This window comes from Sparus aurata, chromosome 8 (assembly GCF_900880675.1).
Source record: "Sparus aurata chromosome 8, fSpaAur1.1, whole genome shotgun sequence".
NCBI lineage: Eukaryota > Metazoa > Chordata > Actinopteri > Spariformes > Sparidae > Sparus > Sparus aurata.
In genome coordinates, this window is record NC_044194.1 from 27099351 (window position 1) to 27123232 (window position 23882).

The window sequence follows — 23882 nt, forward strand, 5'->3', positions numbered from 1 at the left end:
CGCTCTTTAGATCACTTACAGCCGCTGACGACAAATCCTCCAGGGTAACTGCAGATCACACACAGACACACCCCGCAGCCTTCAAACAGACACACATAAGATAAAGTAGAGATAAATGTACATTCTAATAAACGGACACAAACATACATGCTGATCTTGTGACTAGACTCAGACGGCCTGCAAAACGCGGGAAGCGGAAAGAGGAGAGGAGAGGAGAGGAGAGGAGAGGAGAGGAGAGGAAAGGAAGTCAGCAGACCGTGACACTTCAGACATATGGGAGGACCGAAGAGAGACGAGGGGATGAATAGAGAGCTGGTGAGAGAAATGGAGAGACGCAGAAACAGAGGGAGAGGGAGAAGCATCCAGCTGTTTGTCCGTCCTAGCTTTGCCGTAATGAGCCCATGTTTGGCTCTATGGAGCATCGCCAACGCCTCATCTAACTTCTCCAAAGTCTAACAAGCCAAACTGCTATTTAGATTTACCACCTACCAGTGCTGAACCGGACCCAAACAACTAAGCACATCGCAGCGTGGCGCCGCCTTAAATGGACACTTTGACATTTTGAATTCGGGCTGTTTATTTTTCTTTAACAGACACTTGTCAGCATGTGGGAAACATTTTTGCTTTTAAGTTATCATAAAATGGCTCGGCTGCATTGTTAGCGTCACTGAGCATTTCTTCCACTTGCAGCCCGCTGTGCCCATCGGCCGGAATAAGGGAAAACTTATAAGTCATCGTGAGGTTCACCTGGTAAAAGTACAAATATGTACACACGGCTCTTCATGTTCTCCTCTATGATTACAGCCGGCAAACCTACTGGGGATAATCTCAGGCAAAAAGCAGCGTGTCCCCCTGCCGGGATGCACGGTTGTTACGGGGCACTGGAAAAAGTTGATCACATATGACTTTTGACTGTATCGCAGTAGGCAGCTGCCACCGTCCTTCATACACAGAACAAAGCAAAGACGCACTGAAAATAAGCTCTTATTGACGATTCACCGGTGCAGTACCACCAACACACGGTCAGTGGTTTCTCTGTGGACACTGTTTCAAATGACTGGAACACTGAATAAAGATTAATTATTAAACGTTAACATTTTATTCTTTTCACTTTAAAAAAAATAATAACCTTACAATTGTTGATACGGTAGCTACAAACAAATAGCTAGAATTAGTTTGTCTTTTTAGAAATGTGCCATGTTACAGTATTGCAAAATTTCCTTCATTAAAATAAAATAATTAAAAATCCAATTTCTTTAAATCGAAATTAAATTCGTTAAACATATTTCTGAGTGCAGTGACTGTGGATGGCTGCATTGTGATTTGAATGAATCCTACTGAGCTGTGTGCGTGGCACAGACTGACAGAGACCTGACCCTAAATCAATCAATCATCATACGTCATCCGCGTGTTTACATAAAGAGAAGAACACAAATATCATCAATCATATATCACCATTTATGTATATGGGCTACTTGTGCAGTAAAAGCAACATTTCTAAGCTTCACACAATGTGTACGGGACGCTGCTGAGGGTCGGCTGGGACATTTCTGATACTGGTGTCAGAACAAACAGCATACCCCCTTTTTTTTTCTTATAAGCGTCAGCTGGGTTTTATTACCAATGTTTCTTTTTATTGGAATTTGTCGATACTGAGATCACAATTCACTTCATGAAAGCCCAAATGTGAAACAGATGTTACAGGAGATGATGGCTCACCTAACAATTGTTACACCCTCAACATTTGAATAAAAGCTGGTCTTATGCCGGGGACCCACTGCCTACCTCTGCCTGTGGGTGACGACGAGGGTGTCCACTGTTTCTGGGGTTAGAGTCAGGCTCTTTCTAGATGGACCTTTGTCTTTAATAATGACCAATAAAACCGATGGCATGATTTTATTTAAAGAGAGTGGTAGAGAGGTCAACGGAAAAACCCTGCCCGTCACATGATGTTAAAATTGTTCATGTCTGTGACATACTCACAGACACTGAAATGCTGCAACAACCAACCGATCATTTCTGTCTATTTTTGACAAGCGACGTGTAGAAAAAAAAAAAAAAAAGCATGCTGAACCTCTAGACGAAACGCGCTGTGTGTGAGACACGCGTTAGCCGCGCTGCTCACACACAGCTGTGCAGCTTCTGTAACCTGCTGACTCGGGGCCCGGAAATGAACAGCAAGAGGTTCTGCGACACGCGCGCTGCTCACGCCTGTGTCCCCGTGCTCACACTTATCATTTTCTTTGCTAAGAATTAATTCCACTACATCTTTTCACAGGGAAGTCTGCACATTATTAGAATAATTAGGAAACTGTTACTGTTGGGGATCTGGCAGACGTTTTAGAGACCGAATCACAAACCGTCACTCCCAGGTTACGCTCTGCTGTAGTCTAGCTGTAATGTTTAATGACATACAGTTCAACACACAGGCCCAATCTTTAAGTTACTGCTGTTCATTTTCAATGTGCTGTGTTACTTTGTCAGCATCTAATCCATCCAGAAGCAACACACCGACACTGGCCGGGCTAACTGCTCCTGCTAGTTTAAACTCAAGCTGTCATTTTCTTCAGTCCGTGGCCCGACTGGTAAACAAGGTCTCCAAGCTAACCTGAGTCAACGTGTTTGAATTTGAACGTATCAAACATGCAATTTGGGCGAAGGAAAGGGAATGCACTTTGAAATCACATAAAAAAAATACTCATTAAATTGTAAGTACGCTACGCGAAGCAGGGGTTTACTACCAGGACGTTTCTGTGAAGAAGCGTTGCGCTTGCTGTTTTCACAGTTCCACACATCTCTTTCCAGGTTCGACGACTGTGTACAAACTCCAAACAGCTGTTTGGAGTCAAGCAGCCAGTGAGTGAGCGTTGCGTCAGAAACGCTCCTCGCAGCCTCGTCTGGGTTATTTTTACCCGGAGTCGGCTCCGCTAACTAAGCTCTGTGGCCTGCTAAGTGAGAGAGGATAAAGTGTCGGGACCCCAAATGCATGTGTGATCCTCTTAACCATCAATCAGCACTACACTCGACAACAACAGGCTGGCAGGGCAAACATGACCCGGGCTGTCTTCAGCATCCCTCTCATACAGCTCGTTCACCATGAGTGTGGTCCAGCAAGGCCTCCCTACTCTTCATCCTCATCCTGAACAAAAAATAAAAACATTTAAAATTTAAAAAATAATTATAATAATTATCATAATAATAATAAATCATAATTTGTATTAAAAAGTGATTATTTGCATATAAATGTGTAGCACTGAATGTCCAATGCTCCACCTTCACCACTCTCATCAGCCTTTTATCCAGCAGGCAGCTGTTCACAGCAAAACAAGTCCTAATAGTCCTCCAAGCCGGGCACTGAATGGCAAACATACAAAGCTCACCACTGACCTGGAACATATTGAAGAATTAAGCAGCTGAGATGGATGTTTTTTGTAGCGTAGGTAAAAACTTCAAAAGTGTCATTCATTATGTCGACGTTCGAAAGGGATTCTTTTCTATTCATTCAGTTTAAACACACAGAATGCCTCAACCTAACCAAATAAAGTAAGCGCCTTGACCCAACCAAGAAGATTTAGTAATGTTTAGAAGTTGTATTCACCTGAAGTTGATGTCACATTCTGCTCAGCAATGTTTGCCGACTTGCCCCCCTCTGTCTCTCACTCTTTCCCAGAAGTTATAGCAACAGGCGACCGAATGAAACGCCTCATTACCTCGAATAAAATAAGGACTTCTCTGGGCTTGAACAATGTTGGAAGTATTTGTGCTGAAGTAAGAACACAACCCGACAATATACAACGAAGGTCTAGTCTTTTTAGACATTTGAATGCACAAACAAACGTATAATATCTCTAAACCCTGTATGTTGTGCACCAGCGCCTCAATGTGATCTCCGGCTGTGAGCCGTACTCCTTCACAGCAGCAGGTGTCTGTTCTTAATGTGTTACAGCATAGTGATAATACTACCGCCAAACTAAAGAGCAGCATGACACATTTCAACTTATAACAGACTTTGTTGTCTTTCTGGTGGAAATGTTCTCGCGCTGAGCATCATTAGCGTGCCTCACTCTAACCTCAGGTGTGCCTGTATGAATATTCCCAGCTGTTGGGTGGCGTTACCCGTTGACATCCCTCGCTTTGATGGTATTATAGAACAATACTCAATCCGTCCCAAAAAATATCATATGTGTCTGCATTCACTCGGCGCTCCATTTGAGCTGACGGACCCAAAATGGAGCTCAACAGAGAGTTACAATCCTATATCGGTCAGAAGTGCCAATAATTCCCAGTGTCTGCTGAATTTGTGAATCACCACATCAGTGCTATAAAGACGGTTGTCCTGCTGCCACAGCGGCCAACGAATCAATCAGTGTTGCTTTCATCCATTGTTCATTGTTTTCAATTTCTTGTCGCATTTGGCTTAGGTAGATGCGTTACGAATTCCCAACGTTGTAAACTGCTTCCAAATCAACGAGCCAGTCGTTTAAAATGTTTACATCTCTGATACAATTATTAATATTGCTGATTGGTTGCTGCTGTTATCGCTGCTGTGATCCATGAATAAAAGAAAGCGCTCAACAAAACAAACAGGAACCTGTTGTTCCTGGTCCAACATGTCTCTCGCTCCCCGTCACCAGCCCGTATCCAACTTTAATTAAACTAATGAATCAATCGCGTGGATGTGTGCGTATGCAGACCTGCCTCGTCTCCGCCCGCATGAATATGTAATGTTTGCGTTGCTTGGCAGTAGAACAGACCAAATGCCAGAGTGGAGATGCTTATCTCTCTCTAATGTGATGGCACTGAATAAACCAATTCCGTTAATGGCGAAGGTGACTCCTTTAATCACAGCGTCCTAAAAACAGAGACGACAGGTCTCACCAGCTTCCGCCGAAGCGAACGGTTTGTTGCGTGGCGGCTTGCACGCAGGCCGAGGCTAAACGGGAATAAAGTTTTTTTAAAAGTCTGAAGTCACCAGTCGGGTCAGGAGTTCCTTTCCAGCTCAGTGAGTCGAGGCAGCCAGTGCTGGGGTCAGTGCTTCGCGAGCATGAACACACTCACAGTGCTGTGAGGACTTTGGATCAAGGGCCAACCTAGTGACACACGTCGTGCCCGCGTACGAACTCTACGATAATGCGGCTGTAGTGGCGCAAACGTTTTCTCTTCCCTGATCATCAGTCCTATTTTAGGGAGTGTTAACAAGTGTCTAACGTGGTCCGACCAGAGGCAATTAAAATGCTCAGTGAAGTGAGAAGCGGGGCAGATGGTCGGGCAAAGCATGGCACAGTCCAGCTTGATGCACAACTGGTAAGACAGGTTTTCTTCGCTAAGGTCTGAGGCGCAGCGTGCCTTCCATCACTGCGCTGAAATCAATGTACACTGTGAGAAAAGAAAAAAAAAAACTGCTCAATTCAACCCAGTCGGTTACGTTTTCCTCTCCCCCTCACCAATCTGGGCCCACGTTTGATTACGGAGCAGGTAAAGGAGCCCGGTGACTGAGAAAAGCCTAGAGTAAATTTGGACAAAAAGATAGCAAACACACACACACAGAGCGGGGAGTGGTGTGGCTGATGTTAAACAAGCGTAGCTTCCAGAGAGTTTTTTCCCTAAAATCACAGTGCACACAATTACAAGAGGCCTCGGGGTCGTGACACAGACGCAACACTTTGTTGTGATGGAGGCGTGCAGGCAGTCCTGCAGACAATAACAGCCACTGTCGTTTTATTTAAGCATTTGTAGCCTGCGCACCAGTGGCCACAAAATTTCGCCTCCTGGGTCCAGACTGCTGCTTATTTTTTATTCTACCAGGCAGTTTTCATTCTAGACGCCTAATCAGAGACTTATTTGGACTGAGACGCCAGGTGAATTTAAACTAGGAGGGAAAAAAGAAAAAGGAGCAGCACTCTGGACCCCGAGGACTGGATTTGAGCATTACTGCTGTAGACTGTGTCACAGGCATTGATTTTGTCCGCGGACTAAACATCTGTCCGAGCTGAAGGCAACAACTTCACCTGCATCTGAGAAAGTTTCTCGTTAATCCTGTGGGAGTGAAGGCCTGTACCTGAGCTATCTGACTGTAAATGCTCGGGATATTTGAAACATATGGACAAATGACGGGTGCTGACATTTAAGGCCCAATCTGTTTTCAAATTGCAGGAATTCATGCTTCACTTCAGCACTTCTGCACTTACTTCCGTAAGGTCAGGAGACTTGCCAGAAACATAGTCAAAAAAGATTCATCAGAATCGACGTGCCGAAGGCTGAGATATCCTGACTTTTTGTCCCTAGCAGGGGTCACGCTCCAAAAAACTCTTATGATCCTACATTTCCCACAATGCAACTCAATAGCATGTTACGTCAAAATGTCCATGCCTAGAAAAATTGCTCACACTTAACAAGCCCCTGCAGACCTAAAATTTAACACAGGCCTCCTGTCAAAAATATTTTGTCTCCAAGCCCTTAAAACTAAACGTTCACCCTACCAGTAAAACTGAAGTCCAGGATCGAAACCTGCTTTCACCCACATACCTCACTAATACAAATATATTTTGTAACATGCACGTCTACTGTGCAGCAACTACTTTTAAGGGGGCAATATGTAAGAACTTTGATTGAAAACTTTCAAATATTGACTCAAATTACCAACAGAGTGTGAATAAATACCAGTTTTGCCATTATGATATTTATGCATTGTGTTGCAGAGATATCTGCTGAAGTTAGCATGCTAACTAGCTAGCCCCGGCCCCTCCCGGCCCAAAGCCCTTGTGATAGGGGTGTGGAACAGACTGCCCCCTGAATTTCGCACCACTACTGACCTCAGCCTTTTTAAATCGAAGCTGAAGACACACTTTTTTAGATTGGCATTTAACTCTGACTAGGGTAGTCCTGCTCTTAGGTGTACTTATTTTGCCTGTTTTTTTACTTTATGCACTTTTAGAGGGCCTTTAACACCCTGCAGCACTAGTAGCACTTTCTTGTGTTTTCTTGCAGCACTGTAGCACCTTCTTGTGTTTTTATGTATTGTTTTTATGTATTATTGTATTGCTTTGATGTAAAGCACTTTGGGTACAGTCTAGCTATTATAAAGGGCTATACAAATAAAATTTGATTGATTGATTGATTGATAGCAGAGTAAACAGGAACACTCCACTCGTCCCATATCTCCAGGTCCGAACTGCTAGCTGCACGGCTAACTGTGCTAAACTAGCTGCTGCAGCTACTGTTAGCAACAGTTACTCTGGTGATATGCAGTCCCCTATTTGTTTTACATATTGCACCTTTAGGTAAATATTTTCTGCTGCTGTTAAATAAAGGCTCCATCTGCTTTGGGTGTTTAGGAGAACGCTGCGACACTGTTTCGCTGTGAAGCTCCAGAAAATGTTTTGTGGAGCACAAAAGTTCACCTGACTCTGCATCACCATGGGGCTGTAGTAGATGACGGCTGGATTTGGGGGGGAATTTATCCTTTAATCACGATAAATGTTGAGCTAGTAGATCTAGACACATTTGGACAAAACAGACACAAAGAAAAGTAAAAGTGCTCGATTACAGATAAAAGCATCCTTTGAATGCACATTTTGAGCATTAATTAGATAGAGACGACAGGAAACTGGGTGAGAAAGACGGAGATGACATGAAGATAAAGGTTGTGATAGTCAGCATCCTGAGTCATAAACATGGATACAAATTACGATTCCACCAATACGGCTTTATCAGGGCTGAAAGCGATTATTGGAAATCAAGGAGACTGGAAACTGATAGTTGGGATCAAAATTCATTTAGTAACAACAATTCAGTGACAATGACACTCTGTTTCCAAATTTAAAACACCCAGCGACTGAATAAAAACTTTTTTCCGGTTCTTAACATGAGTATTTACAGTTTCCTCACCTTTAAACTTCCTCTCCACCACATTTATCTGATATCTGATTTATTTATTTTTTTTGTATTGTTTGTAGGTTGTTAATTGTGGTATGTTCCCAAAAAGAGGGTGTTGTGGGCGGGACATTGTGTGAGAGGATGCTGCATCAGAGCCAAAATAACACATTTCAAAATAAGTTTATAATACCTGCAACTAATGTACAGTCGTGTTTCTAGGCAGGTCAATGGGTGCAGGCCTCAGGATGAACCCTCACACAGGCCCGGGTTACAGTTCAGGCCCACTTGGTTCAAAGTTAATCCCACCTAGAAGTAACACCTGCACTGACACCATCCTGTGCTGCTCCCAGCAGCAGACAGCAGGCCTCCACACAGTGCAGAGCAGTAACTCACAGCACATCACACACTGTCTCCACAACAAGGACTGCACATGCGTTTCACTGATTCGTCATAAATGACATATCACTGCTAATTGAGCCTATAGCCAGCAGCAGTGTGAAAAGAGGTGTCCATCATCATCATCATCATCCTCATCCTCATGATCATCCTCTCTGCGTCCATCACCACTGATGTCACACTGTGGCTGCAGGCCTCCACTGTTACCATCCAGCCTCCTGCTCAGCTCCGTGCTCCACACAGCGAGTGACAACACCGACACAGACAGCGACAACACACACGTCCTCACCGGGAGAGTAGAGCCGCGCCAGCTGCCGGGCCCCGGCGTGCTGCGGTCCCCAGCGAGGCGCCGCGCTGCGTGCGGCCGCCCCGTGCTCATTCCCGTTCGGATCCTCCTCCGCCATGGACCGGTGCCTGATGTCGGTCTCGGAGAGAAGCGACGCCGCCATAGCTCCTGCCCGCTGCCCCCCCGCTTTGGCTTTCAGCTATGAGACATCAATTATAGATGTGTCTCGGTCGGTAACGGGCCGGTTCGGTTCGTGGCTGGACGGAGGAGGGAAGCTCAGCCGACTGATGCTAGCTGGATGTACCGGAGGAGACTCGTGCCACCCGGAAATACACGGAGCTGCGCTGACACACAGACCTACTTCACACGCTCCGTCCGCTGCGGCTCGTGACCAGGAGCTGCCGTCAGTTCACGACACACCGAGACGTCTCGTCTGACAGGCCGCGGCTGATCTCTGAGCGGCTGATCTCTCGCTGCTTCACTTAAACTAACTTTATTTCTGCATCCAGTTCAGCCGTCGCGTCAGCGTCAGGGAGCGTCTGCATGTTACAACTCCGATCCAAAGTTGAAGTGGTACCTCAAATTCAGTCTCTGTTCGACCACAGAGACACAGTGCTCAAAGTCACACAGTGAAATGTCTTTGAAAAGTCAAATTCTGTTATAATGTGGAAAGTTAAACGTGTAACTTAAAGGAGCAGTATGTAGTTTTGGGGAAAAGAAAGATTCTCATTGGCTGATTTTTTTTTTATCCTCAAACGAACTGAATAAACAAACTCTCTTTGTTTTCACGACTGAATAACCTGAATAAACAAACTGACCTTGAAGGACAACACAGTTGCTGTTTTATTTTGTTTACGTTTGGCGGACCCTGCCACACTTCTAGCTTTGAATAAAGTTCTGGGGCCTCATTTTCCTCTGAGAACAGCTTGTTTATACAGTAAAGGAAAATATGTAAAAAATATATTCTGAGTTTGAATTTCTTCTCCAAAACTGCATAGAGGCCCTTTAACCAGTAAGAGAACGCTTTAACGCACCTAAAGACAGCTAGAGGAATCATCTTTACTGATGCCTTCAAGTGCCTCCACTTGTAAATGTTAGCACCCACTTAAGTACAGGTGCATGCGGTGCATATATAACTTAAGTCGATTGCTTCCCAATGCGAAGACGAAACAGGATAATGTTATTGTATTATTTGACCCTTAAGCCATGTGCTGAGGGGGTCAGCCACACAGAATGTTGTGCATAAGCAGTGTCCCCTGCAGAAAACTTTGAAACCAGTTGATTTATACACAAGATCTACTATATGTGAGCCCACAGAGTTTAGGTTTTACTGTCAAGCTGCAACCTTCTGGCAGGGAGCCTCTCAGCAGCTGCAAAAACCGCCCCAGACACACACACACACACACACACACACACACACACACACACACACACACAGAGAGAGAGAGAGAGAGAGAGAGAGAGAGAGAGAGAGAGAGAGAGATGGGGGCACAAAAATGTACATCGAAATAAGTCTGTCAGTCTAGTGGTCAGTCGTAAAAAGCACAGCCAGTGGAGCGCACATTACACAACAAAGGTGTCTATCTTGCTGTGTGGCTGGGATGGAGATGATTATCATTTGTTTTTGTGTTGGTTCTATGTTCTATAATCAGATCCCGAGGTTGTAAACTTTCTCAACTTTCAAAATGCATAAGCAATGATCAGTGAGTGGCAGGGACATTTGAGTTTTTAATTGTTCTTGTTTTAAGTACACACCTCCATCTTGATCCTATTTGTGGTATCGCAGGACTCACCATTACCTATATTTTTATCTTAAGTGGTATTTTTCCAAAAGACTTAAGTCAGTTTTCACTTATCCAGTGAAATATCTGAACATCTAGCTGGACTTAGACTGGCAGAAATGCCATACCGGCATCAGTAGTGTTGGTGATCACAGTCTGTACAGGGGACTGCCCAGCTATTCAGTCATAATGGAAGGAAGTAACACAATCAGTACAGAACGTCTTTGGTGGCGGAATTGACTGCACTTTTACAATAATTAATCTTGGAAACATTTCAGCTTGTTTATTGGTGCAGGACAAATACCTATCAAAAACATTATAAGCTGCCTGCAAGGGAGCGGGACCACCACCAGCCATGGGCTGACAAATTCCTACTATACTGTTGAAAATGGGCTGTGTGCGTTTCCTACGAGATGACCACCGACCCTTTATTGTGCAAACTGACTGTATCTTCATCAGTATAAGGCCTGTATGAACACAAACGTGCTCTGTTTGTTCTGCTGTATTTAACTGTATTTCAATATGGTCTTGAAAAGTATAAAAGAAATAGCTGGTACAGGCATTCGTGGTCCGCAGAGGTTGAATCCTTCTGACTTCAGTGATCCTCTGACTTTTCCTCCAGCAACAACCATGAAGATATTTATGTTTTGAGTCTCATATCATGACAGTGTATTGGATTGATTGCCATAAGACTTGGTCCACGCGCTCCTGTTAGAATGAATTCTGATCCACTAACTTCTTATTTAACACCACGTCAGGTCAAAGTTTTCCATTTGTCCAACGCTCATTGTGTTTTGTGCCAAATAGAAAATGTTAGCAAGACGACACACCATATCAAGATCACATACATCTTTTAAACATCGACACAAGCTGCTAGTGTGGCTGTAGATTGTAGAAACTATGACTGAAAGGGTTACTAGTGTTGGACCTTCAGCACTGGTTCCCCTCTGCTCTCCTCCCTGTGCACCATCAGCTGGTCAAGCTCCTGACGTCTGTGGATGACACCACCCTCATTGGGCTCTTTCCTGGTGGGGATACAGAAGTAGGCCTGACCATCTGGTGACCTGGTGCTGGCAGAACTACTCAGAGCTCTTAAAGACAGTGGATTTCAACCCAGCCTTCACCCTTTGTGTCTCCATGGTTGACATTGTGGAGTCCTTCAGCTTCCTGGGCCCCTGTTAGATTGACTGTTAGATCCGTACATTACAGACAACATTTTTATTATACATGATACTATCACATTTATCTTTCTTGACTCATTCTGTATGTATTTTACTTTATCATTTTCTATGTGTATCGTTTCTCTAAAATATTTTTTTTGGCCTTTGTATGGCTTTATTGGTCAGAGAGAGATGTCACAGAGATGTCAGCAGACAGGGGGAGAGAGAGAGGGGAGACGCGAAGCAAAGGGCCCAGGGCGCAATCGAACCCCGGGCCGCTGAAACGAGGCCAAAGCATCTGTACATGGGACGCCCGCTCTACAAACTGAACTGAATGGCGCCCCATTCTCTGTTTAATGTTAAGCACAAACAAACCACTACTAATTCCTCCTATGGGATGACTGCAGCTCTGTGCAGCTGTTATCCTCTACAACACTGTGACTGTGCTGCCGCGTGTCGTTGCTCGGTCACACCAGTTCTGAACATCTGTCTGATCCACCAAATCTTTACATTCATCAAGTGGCACATTTTATATGGGATGTTTGTGATGCTCTTGCGTGTCTGTTTGATGTGTAATTAGCCAGTTGTTAGCTGGGGCGTAACAATTTGCGGAACTGATGGCAGACCGAGGCCGTGTTGAAGAGAATTCTGGCCATCTTACTTCACTCACACATAAACTTGACAGACCGATCTCATTTTACTTCTTTAAAACCTTTACAGCCTCTTCATTATTTGAACTATTTTACTAAGCTTGGAGGGGAATTTTGTAATTTGGGTTTATTAAATGTTCCATACAATTGTTTACATATTTGTATATGCACATTGCTGTTATTTGTAAATGTATAATTATTAAGGGAATCTCTCTTCATATTTAATCTTGGTTTTTTTTTTAGTATCTAAATGCAATTATCAATATATATTATAGAATTAAGATATCATTTAAATCGTAGTTATTTGCAGGATTGGCTGTCAACTTTTTAGGACATCAGGAGTGAAAGTGGAGACACACACACACACTGTACATAAAAGGTTCCAACAGGCACCATGTCTCTTTTTCTCCGCCGGACACATTCTGAGATGATTGTTGCAAAATGTGATCAACCCCACAGTTACCTTGTGAAATAAGTCCCCGGGTATAATGACAGGCTGCGAGCTGACAGAACAGTGACACAGTCTGTCCTCTGTTTTGTGGCAGTGCAGACGGAAGAATTGCAGACAACTGTTAGAATCAGTATTTCAGTGTAACTTTGCCGTCTTCCTCACATTAACCTTGAACCGGTTAGTAAAGTGTCACCTCAACAGTAATTGTTTCCCCAAAAATGAGCCATTGCATGTTATTACAATTTACCAGACAATCTGTGATTTCTCTTGGGCACCAGTTTTCCTGATTCCAGCACAGCTTGGAGTGAGTTACCTCATGTTACAGGATGGAGTATGTGCATTAGTCTTACTTGCAGAGGTAGTATCACAGCTCCTTAATCATCGTAGATGTACAGAAGGCTTTACACTCAAGTGAAATCCACACTGACGAGAGAGATTCAAAGAGGATCTCCATTGCTCTTTGTCAGCTAAGCTAAAATTCAGAGAAGGACAATGCCAATGTGATGACATACCTGCAATGATACAATTAACAATGCTCCTGTCAGGTTGACTGTGTAAGCGTCATTACATGGAGGGTGTTATGCCTCAAGTAATTTACTGAGGTTTCTTTTTTTCTCTTGGCTGATTATTTAATTTGAACATGTTTCCAGAAGTCTGAAGAAATGCAAATATGTAAATAATTGTAGCAGAAGTGTTTTTTTCTTTCCCATTTGTCATCTTATGACCCCCCACAGAAGAGTCTTAACACCCAAGTTGAGCACATAGCTAGAATATATTTAAATGTTTTTACACATTGTGTGAAGCTCTCTGAACTGACTTTATAAATGAAGTGTGCGATGTATTAAAATCCTGCTCTTCCCTTTAAAATATGAACTGAACTTTTGAATTTTCATTCTTGATTTTGACCATCACTTGGAGCTCTGAATCAGCCTCAAGAGTGTTTTGAGGATTATTGCAGTTGAATATGATAGATGTGTAATAATGCAGATGTTATGACACTTCATTGTACTCAAGCTCACAGATTCACGTCTTTTGAACAAATTCACATCACACAGAAATTCTTTATTTGTCATTTATTTATTTGTTTTATCTTTTTTTGTCTGTACTAGATTATTGCAATCTGGTTAATTCACATTTAAAAAGCAGTCATTGACCAGACGCACTGAAATCGATGATATTCATTTTTACAATAACCATTATAGGCCCCATAGAGACTGGAAAACCCAATCCAAAAAAAGAAACATCTGTATGTTTTTCTGCACTTTATTTAGTTTGATGTCTTTTTTTCATAGTAATTACAAAAAGGAAAAAATATATAACAATAATCATAAAAAGGAGAGTTGGGGGGAGAAAAAAACTCAGGAATATTACGACTGGCAAACAAACAATCACAACACAGCACAAGTACCTACTTACGGCGAGAAATGAAAGGTACAAAAATGAAAACAAAGAAAATAAGCGCATATGGCAGAAAAAGAAAAATCAAAGAAATCGGCACCTATGAAGTTAAATACAATAAGCAACTGAGGGGACGAGAAAGTGAAGCTTTTTTACTACAATCTATTTAAAAAATCCCAAAACAAAGGGTGTTTTCTTGCTTTTTTTTCTTTTCTATTTGTTAAAAAAAATAAAATGCCTGACCTGGGGGAGTGATGGGTGGGAGGAGAGGAAAGGAGGAGGGAAGGGGGAGAAGCTGGCGGGGACGTTGGCAGGGACAATAAAAAATACTGCACGTACAATACCTTTTTTCACTCCTCTCTTTCCTTCATCTAGCTCTTACCGTTTCTCTCACCCACTTTTTCCTTTCTTTATTTAATAGCATATCCCATTAATATTCCTTTCCCCCGCTGCTCCTAATAGCCGCGCCCAGTGGCGCGATCGTTAGAGTTTTACATGTGAGTAGCAAATGACACTTTGATTGGCTGTGATGTGGAGATGGGAGTCCCCTGCCGGCTCCGGGTCGGGGGCCCCGGCTGAGCCGAGAGATCCTGCCGGGCCTCGGTCTCACTGCGCGTGCTGACTCAGTGTGTGGTTCTGCAGGGAGAGAGGGAGAGGGAAAGATAGAGAGAAAAAGTGAGAACACATGATGAGAGAAATAATGGGCTACGTGAGCATAGTGCTTTCCACTTGCACCCCCACCCAATAAAAGAACAGAAGAGAACAGAAACACAACTGCCTCCCACAGTACAGACAGCAAGGCCTCCTCGCTTTATACATAGTCTGATGAAAGGAGAGGAAGAACAAGAGAAGAGAATAGAAAGATGGAAGACAAAACACGAGGAGCAGACAAGACAACCACAACGTTAACTACTAGGTGCAGTACTGCACACACTAAACACTTTGAGGGTCAGGAAAACATATTTGGCCTTGTGTGTGTTGTTCTTTATGACATTAATCATACATACATGTACACATGTTGGAGCAAACAATGCATTTTAGCATGGAGATGAAATGCTTACGTTAGACCTGTGAGACACATGCACATATTTTTAAACATTTTGGCGCACACTGGTCATCCAGTAAAAGCACAACCTGGTTTTGGTCGGAGCCAAATAATGACAGATCATAAAGTATTTGTTCTGTTATTGTTTTATTCCTTAGCTGTGGGAACCCAGAGCCTCGATTTGTTTATTCAGATCTGTGAAACCCTTGTGTCTTTTGATATTGTGATTAATATTTTACAGAGACCGTCTCCATACCTCGGAGACGCCTACACTCACATCTCTCCAAAGGCATGAGCGCACTACACATCAATACATAATCACAATGTATAAAAAAAAAAAAACAACCTTCTTTTCAGAATTAAAATTCACAGCAGCAGTGAGAGCACAAAGGGAGACGGATGCAGCGATCTCTAGGTAAAAACTAGAGAGGAGGAAGTGAGATCCAGAGACGGATTTGTATGCGTAAATGGCGGAGGTGGGCACACAGGAAAAGCATACAGTACACTGTGCACGCATGCATGCGTGCACGCACGCACAGGATTCTTCTTTTAGAGTGGGGAATGCACAAAAATGTGCAAACAAATGTTTTCTTCAGCATACATGATCACACACACACACACAAACAGGCACACAAACTTGTACAATCAGTCCTCGCTGGCTGTTCCATATCAGCTGCAAAGGGGAACTGAACTCATGATAATCTGGATTTGCTGGTTTGGAACTCAGCAGGCATCACATCTAAAGCTGTGGGGATACAGTGTCTGTGTGTGTGTGTGCGTGCGTGCGTGCGTGTGGAAGATGGAGAGATGATTGGAAAGATTTCTCTGGGAATTTGTGTGTGTGTGTGTGTGTGTGTGTATGAGAGAAATTTCCACTCGGATGTTTTCCTCCTCCTCTCTCCTCATTTTCCCCAGACTGTACAGCGGTCTCCCTGTGAAGCACTCCCTACCTCTCTCTCTCTCTCTCTCTCTCTCTCTCTCTCTCTCTCTCTCTCTCACACACACTCCCTCTGAAACCTCTTCCTATCATCCTTGCTTCTTCTTTGCACACACACATACGCGCTTATAGACACACAACACACACATAATTCCCAGTGAGATCTTCCCAATCAACGCCCCCCCAACCCTTCCCCTTCACTAAAAGCAGCTTTCTCAGATTACTCTCTCTCTCTCTCTCTCTCTCTCTCTCTCTCTCTCTCTCTCTCTCACTCTCTCAGAGATAGACCCTACTACAGAAAGAAGAAGAAAAAAAAGGACAAAAAAGAACAGCGGATGGGAGAATGAAAAAAATACAAACCAAAAAAAACGAGGAGGGGATTGTGGGATGAACAGAGGAGATGGAGGGGTGGATGGGGACAGAAATGTGAAGGATTATACGTGGTTTGGGGTTGATAAATACTTATTTGTCGTTCTATGGACCTTATCTTGCTGTGCATGTTTCGTTGAGCCCCTTGGTGTGCAAGTGTGTGTGTGTTTGTGTGTGAGAGAGAGCATGTATGCTGTAGGACTGTGTATGAGAGTGTCTGTCACTCGGCTTTAGAGGCCAAGCTAGCCTGTCTGGGGGAAACCAAAGGGTTTTAATGTCTGACACACACACACACACACACACACACACACACACACACACACACACACACACACACACACACACACACACACACACACACACGCTCAGTGACAAGGGCAGTAGAAGCTCTCAGAGAAATGGGTGAGCAAATAACAAACGGGACGGTGAAAAGTAAGTGTCTGTTTCTGTATGTTCGTGTGCTGTGTTTGTGTGGAGGCCTCTCCGGTGAGGAAGCAGATCTCTTTGGGTGCCACTGACCCCATTATGATAGAAAAACCCTCGTCTCCCTCTATTTTTCGCTCTTTCTTTCTGTCTGCTGCCTCTCACTCCATCGCTTCCTCTTATCCTCTCCACTCAATCGGCAAGCTAACTGGCTGCATTTCCTCTTGTCGCCAGAAGAGGTCAGGCTCATTCCTCTTTACGTGACGAGAGGAGCGGCGAGGAGAGGAGAGGAGAGGAATTTGCCTCCTACATGACCTCATAAATGACCTCTAAGAAGGAGGTCATTAGCAATATGAAGGGAGAGAAAAGCAGAAGAAAAGCACAAAAGCTAAGTTGAAAACAGACTGCAGGAGTGAAAAAGGGAAGTAGGGAGGAAGAGGGAAAGAGAGAGAGTGTGTGTCTGTGTGTGTTTTCCCTCAGGTTCTTTGGGTCCTGCTGCTGCTGTATTGATTTGTAGACAGAGTGAGGGATAGAGAAGGAAGGACAGAGGAAGAGGAGGGAGGGATAGAGGGAGGGAGGCTGCGGTCACTCCCTGGAGAAGCTTGCGGCGCTGCAGCGGACTGCTGGAAATAGCCCAAAGGAGAAGAGAGAGGGAGAGAGGGAGAGAGATGAGAGAAGGATGTAATGGAGGGATGGATGACAGCCTGCCATGCTACACAAATCATATGACACACTGAGACACAAACACACTCTTCCCCGTTACTTCTCTTCATTTACGTTGTTGTTGGAAGCTTGTTATTGATTATGCAGCAGTGCAATCGATCAGAGGCCTGCGCGTGTGTGAGTGAGTGTGTGTGTGTGTGTGTGTGTGTGTGTGTGTGTGTGTGTGTGTGTGTGTCACAGTGTGACATCTGCTCTACAGAAGACTAATTGATATATTCTACAGGAAAAAAATGTATGACAGAGGGAGGAGAAGAAGACTGTTTAGTGTTTACTGTAGTCCTCAGCCGGAGATGAGTGTGGTCAGTTCTCAGACAAACTCTGCTGATGTTTCACAATAAAAGCCTTCCAGTAAAAGACAGGAATATTTTGTTAAAACTTCTGGAAGTGTTTCAATGTGGAACAGACGAGGCAAATGTGCAGAGTAAATAGAAACAGGAAGGCTTCTTATGAGTGAAAAGGAAAATTGTAATATAAAATTAACATTCCCACTTCTTGTTAATCAATTGTGCAATTGTAACATCTGTTTAAAAAATAATCACAATATAACTTCTTTTTTTTAAATCATATTGTGTAACCCTGTGCATGAACACAGTGTTACAGCATAGTTGACACAGGTTAGTTTGAATATGAGGCAGCTGCCTTTTTATCATGCCATTCTCACTTATTAGTTATTTACTGTCAGACAGGAACAGCCTCTTTCAGCTCCGTACGGATTTTGTCATTCGGTAAAGCCCACTTCCTGGATGACTTAAGCTGGAATGAAAATGAACATGAACCCTTGTTCGACTTTATTTTATTATGTTTCCACTGTTCTTTTCATAACAGAGGGGGTGTGTGCAGTAGTGAGAACAGCCCATCTTCCAGGCCAGGCCAGACCAGTCAATACAGAGGCCTGTCATTGTTTTTCCTAAACTGCTTAGAGAGAGCGAGGCTAAAGCCTGCAGAGCCCTGGGCCCAGGGGAAATATGGCCCTGTCGCATTACCCACGCACAAACTGCCAGACACACACACACGCAAGCATTCAGTGACGTGCACTCGCAGCTAAGAGCACATGCATGCACAGACAATCACACAATGGCAAGAAAAGATGCAAAGAATACACAATAGTACACACACACGCACACATACACAGTCTCATGGCCTAAGGGAGAGGGGTAGGACAGAGGAAACCAAGAGATAGAGATAGGAGAAAATCTAATCTGCCCTGTCCTGCTCCACTCTGCTATCTACTGCATTACACACTACATATGTGTGTGTGTGTGTGTGTATGTGTGTGTGTGTGTTTGTGTGTGTGTGTGTGTGTGTGTGTGTGTGTGTGTGTGTGTGTGTGGTGTGTGTGTGTGTGCTGATGCCTGTGTTTTAGATGAGTGGACGAGCATTGCTGTCACTTTTAATATGCATGCAAGTGTTACGTCTGGTGAGTTTCAGCCATATAGTAGAAACATGTACAGTAGCTGTGTGGATGCATTTGCCACCTGGCCTGAACTTAAAATGTCGGATTAAAAACTTTCTCACAGTTAGTTGAACACACAAACACACACACACACACACACACACACACACACACACACACACACACACACTGATCTGTGATGATAACAACTACACCTTGAGAACTAGGTGCCAAGTCTCTAATAGACACAGGAAGAGGAAGCACTGCTTGGAACAATGCCCCGTGTGTGCGTGTGCTACCTACATGTATCAGCGAGCGTCTGTCAGTACGTGAATTTGTGTCAAACGTGTGTGTATGTGGGGGTAATTGGAGGCAGTCCAAATGCTGTGTGTGTATGTGTGCCCCATCTCCACTGCTGTTTTTAACACCAAATGAAAAATCACCTTAGTCGCCTTGTGGTCTTCTTTGGGTTCAGTGTATTTATAGCTCAGAGTTGACACTCTTCCAACAGAGTGAGCGTGTGTATGTCTGTGTCTATGTCCGTGTGTGCGTTTGTGTGTGTGTATGTGTGTCTGGGACTAGCAGATGGGCTGTCTTAGCCCTCTTCCTCTGCTCCCTGGCTTGTCTTTAGCCCCACCCGTCCAGGACAGGATGCTGCCTCGGGAGCAGATCGAAAATAAACGCACCCCCTGCCCTTAACATCCCGCCGACACGTATTCCCTGCTCCCCTCCTACTCCTCCATTTCTCTCTGTCTGTCTCTGTCCCTGTATCTCCTCATCACCCCTCGGTCCCTCTTCCTTCTTTTGTAAACCCATCTCTATACATGACATTTAAATCATCTGTCCAAAATGTCCTTTATCCCCTTTGTTTTCCAGCTGACCCCTACTTCTCTCCTCTGCCATCCCACCCAGGGTGACCTCTCTGACCATGTCCTGTTTGGAGTACTCCCTCCCTTTCTTTCTCCTAGGGGACTTCCCCTCGCCTGTTGCTTCTCGCCCAAACAGCCAGGTTTGGACCAGTAAACACAACCCAAAATACACTCACAGCATGAAGGATGCACACAAACACAATCACACAGAACGGCAAAAGGCAAACACGCATGGATCTACACCAGATTCACAGCAAAGGTGAGGGCTCCCTGCTGGAAGCTGTTACACAAAATAGGAAGTGACTTCACCTCCGACACAAACAACCGATCACTCCTGAGTACAACACTCGTTTGAGTCAAAGCATTGGACAGAAAAATCTGGGCATGTTAAAAAATACAAAATAATTCTCTCTCTCTCTCACACACACACACATGCACGCACACACACACACACACAAACACACTAGTCTCAGGGCCGAGGGTCCTTGTAGACTGTGAAGCTGAGTGCCAGATGAGGACTGGAGCCTGCAGACATGGGTGACAAGACAGACAAACACAAGCATCCAAAAACACACTTGTACATTCAGTGTCCTGCCAGTATGCGTGCAAGGAAGCAGGAAAACACACACGCCCACAACCACACACACAGAATGGCAGGCAGACATAAATGAAAAATGTGTTTAAAGGTTACAGATGTATAAATAAATGCACAGACATGATCCGTCCAACACACATGAGCTCACAATTCAGCCGAGCGTGTTGGCTTTCCGTGTCACTGTCATATTACTGCACACGCCCAAACCCCATGAGTCCCTAGGGAGCCCGCTTTTGTTTTATTACCATGCACCCTAAACTGGCAGAAATGCAGGAAGAAAATCAGAGAGAGCATGGACATAAAGATAGATGAGTGAAAGAGACAGAGTGTGTTGTGTTGATTCACAAAGGGAGGGAGGAAGGGTGAGTGTGAGGACACAGTACAGTATGTGTACACAGGAGAATATTTATTTTTGTCATTCAGTTCATTAGAATTTTCAGTAGAAATGTAGTAGAACAAAATAAGACACATTTTTCTTAGATGGTCATCTAATCTCTGATTTTAAAAGGCCTCTAAAACTAAGTGAAATAAAGAACAACTTTTTTTTTTATTTAACTTTGTCAAAAACCTATTGATGTAAGTAAAGCTCAGACAACTAGTTAAGTCATCACTTAGCTGTTAGAAAACTAATCAGCAGGTACTTTCGATTATCAAATGATTATTTATATCGTCTTTGTAAATATTAAGTTGTTTCCTTCCTATTGTCTGATAGTCAACTCAATATCTTTTACGTTTATGTGCACATTTACGTCCACCTGGGCTCTGGAAAATGATGATTGTGTAAATGTTTAAGTATATTCTAACATTTCATAAACAAATAATAAAACATTCAGCAAATGTATTTGTAATAAAATCATATTTACAGTTCTATACATACGCACCTTTTGAAGATGGGTTGCATGTTGACATTTTGTTCATTTTGAGGGATCACACGCCTCAAAACCAATTAAGTCACTGGGAGATAATCCTCAGTAACCCACCAGTTTCTATCTATTTGTTTGCTCCTGTCACATTTTAACTTCCATGAATCATTAAAAAAAGAAAATCAAATTTTCTTGATAATTTATCGTGTGATTTTATTCAAATATCCCTTTTTTCAGCTGCAATTTACTTATTTTCCTGATTTAAGTTTTTGTCGTGCATGGTTTATACAAGGACTCTCAGAAATCAGATATTTTTGTTTATGTCTATTATAAATGATGTCAATTTGTTGATATCTGCATGCCTTTCAAACCTGCCACCAGTTTTGGCGATCTGAGGGTTAAGGATAGAAGGATAGTAGGATAGAAGTATTATTTTACAGAGCCAAACAAAAAAGAGATTTGCATTTGATGTGAGATGTGGCGTGTTTGTGTGTGCTGTGCTCATATCGGTGCAAGTGTATTTTGGCAGGGCTGATAGAACACTACGCCATGCAGCGTCTGTCCTGTTCTGTGACACATCGCCTCTGTTCACCTGTCACACACGCACACACACACACAGACCAAATGACAGGAACATGGTCCAAGCTGTTAGGAACCCTCCAGGTGCTGGCTCACATAGTGCAATTCCTTTGTATCTGTCCCCAATTCTGTTTATCTCTGTCCGTCTCTTTATCTCACTCTGTCTTTGTCTCTCTGCATCAGCCTATTTGTTCCTCCGCTTTACATCAAAGCAACAAGTGTCTTCTTTGGACTCATTTGTTTCTCTGCCTCCTCCCTCACAGAGACCAACTGTGTATCTTTTTTCAACGTTTTCAGGTGGTAAGTTCCTAAAGGCATGAATGCAAACACACACACGTGGACACATTCTTATAAATATTGTATTTTCTTTCTTCTAACCAAGTCCAGCATGAAGAGACTATGCGTTGCATTCATAGTGTGGGCCAATGAACACTGCAAAAATTCCAACAGTGTTAAGAGCCACAGAAACAATTTGTATGCAATTTTTCCTCAGGTGGTCAGAGGGGTAAAAAAAAGTCTGCAATGATTAAAGGCTGTTAGGTACAACGGCAGAATTACCTTTTGAATCTTACAAAACACATTGTTGTTGATTTGTTTCTTTTGCTCTGTAGAATCTTTTAACATTTGCTTCCAAAATTCAGTTTTTATATATACTAGTGCAGTGCCCGTAACAAAAGTGTATTCCTATAAAAAAGTGGGAGGTTAAGGAGCTTTTTTGACTATTTTTGATTTTGCCATTATATTTCACCTTAAAAACTATTTACTTAGTGTCATTATTTTCAGCACAACCTCACATGTGTGACTGTACAGTTATTTTTTTTATTTTGACAAACTGTATTAAGACAATGGACCTAAAATCACAAAAAAAACCATAAAATCTGCGTAGAATAAGTTTGATTTTTTTACTGTGAAAACCACAAATAAACATATTTACAACAAACCTTTTTTTTTTTTTTACTTATAATGCAAATATAAATTGTTGTTTGCTAAATTTGTGCATACATTTCAAAAATTTACAAAGTTATATGTAACTATTTACATTTAAATGCAGGCAATGCTCAAGTCTGCCTGTGCTCCTTGAGAGCTGCACTGCCTGCTCCACATTCAGCATCTTCTCATTGTTCTGACTCATTAAACGAAAAACCGACTCCACTACACACTAAACACACTACACCAAACACAACATAACACACTAACTACACACTCCAACCACGCTAAATGTAACAAATCTCTCAACTCTCAATATCGCTGTCCGACCGTCGTTGCCTGTCAATCATCCGCCTAGGTCCCTCCCACAACTTCCTGTTCCTCAACAACCAAACTTGCTGCTTGGACACTTTCGTGACAATAACCCGTTTTTACCGTTTCTTTCTGCACCAGACACAAAGCAAACGTGACGGCAATGTTCGCGAAAAAGCATGGCGGACATTATTTACCCTAGGTCCGGTTTCGGACATGCCGATGCGTCCGGTCCTTCGCCTCGGGAGGTGGGCCGTGTAGCTAGCCGCTAGCTACACATGAACATCCACAGATTCCGATTCCACTTTGTTGTCCGCGCGTCTCCAGATCTCCTCAGACCCGAACAGATTCGGTCCGGACTCGTTTAATCTCACTAATCCACAACAGTCAGTTTAGATGCACAGAACAGAACAGAACGGGACCGAACCGCCTGCAAAATCCCGGTCCAGCCTGCTCCGCTGCAGGTATAAATCCACTTGTTTCTTAAGGTATGTCGTGGGCTTGAGCTCTGCAGTGATTGGCTCTGGTGCACACGTGACTGTGGTGGCTCCGGTGGACAATGCTCGGCTGAATTTGTAAAGCATTTATGAAATAATTTATTCACGGTATCATTGCAGTCCAAGCAAATGCTTAGATGCACACCACTGAACCACGCAGCAGCCATGTTGAAAGTCTCAGGTCAGTGTGATCCTGATCCGAAGAGATATTTGACTAACAGACACATATACACACACACACATACACACACACACACAGACAGAGATTCCTTGTATTTATAGATAGATATGCTGTGTAAGCATTACTTCCACAAATACTCGAAATCTTAGTAATTGTTGTATCAGGTAAGGCT

At 43.3% G+C, this 23882-nt stretch overlaps 2 protein-coding genes across 3 annotated transcripts in view; both read right to left on the reverse strand.

The window, feature by feature from the left end:
* LOC115587024 (transmembrane protein 189) overlaps positions 1-9082 on the reverse strand; it is a 51805-nt gene extending 42723 nt beyond the window's left edge. The window contains exon 1 of the mRNA XM_030426573.1: positions 8561-9082. Coding sequence (XP_030282433.1) covers positions 8561-8720 — 160 coding nt within the window. The 5' untranslated portion in view covers positions 8721-9082. The remainder of the gene's footprint in view (positions 1-8560) is intronic.
* Positions 9083-13657: 4575 nt separating this feature from the next.
* The window catches only part of znf423 (zinc finger protein 423), a 152354-nt gene continuing 142129 nt past the window's right edge, over positions 13658-23882 (reverse strand). For both annotated transcript variants that reach the window (XM_030425491.1, XM_030425492.1), the window contains one exon: positions 13658-14633. In XM_030425491.1, the coding sequence (XP_030281351.1) occupies positions 14604-14633 (30 nt within the window). In that variant the 3' untranslated portion in view covers positions 13658-14603. The remainder of the gene's footprint in view (positions 14634-23882) is intronic.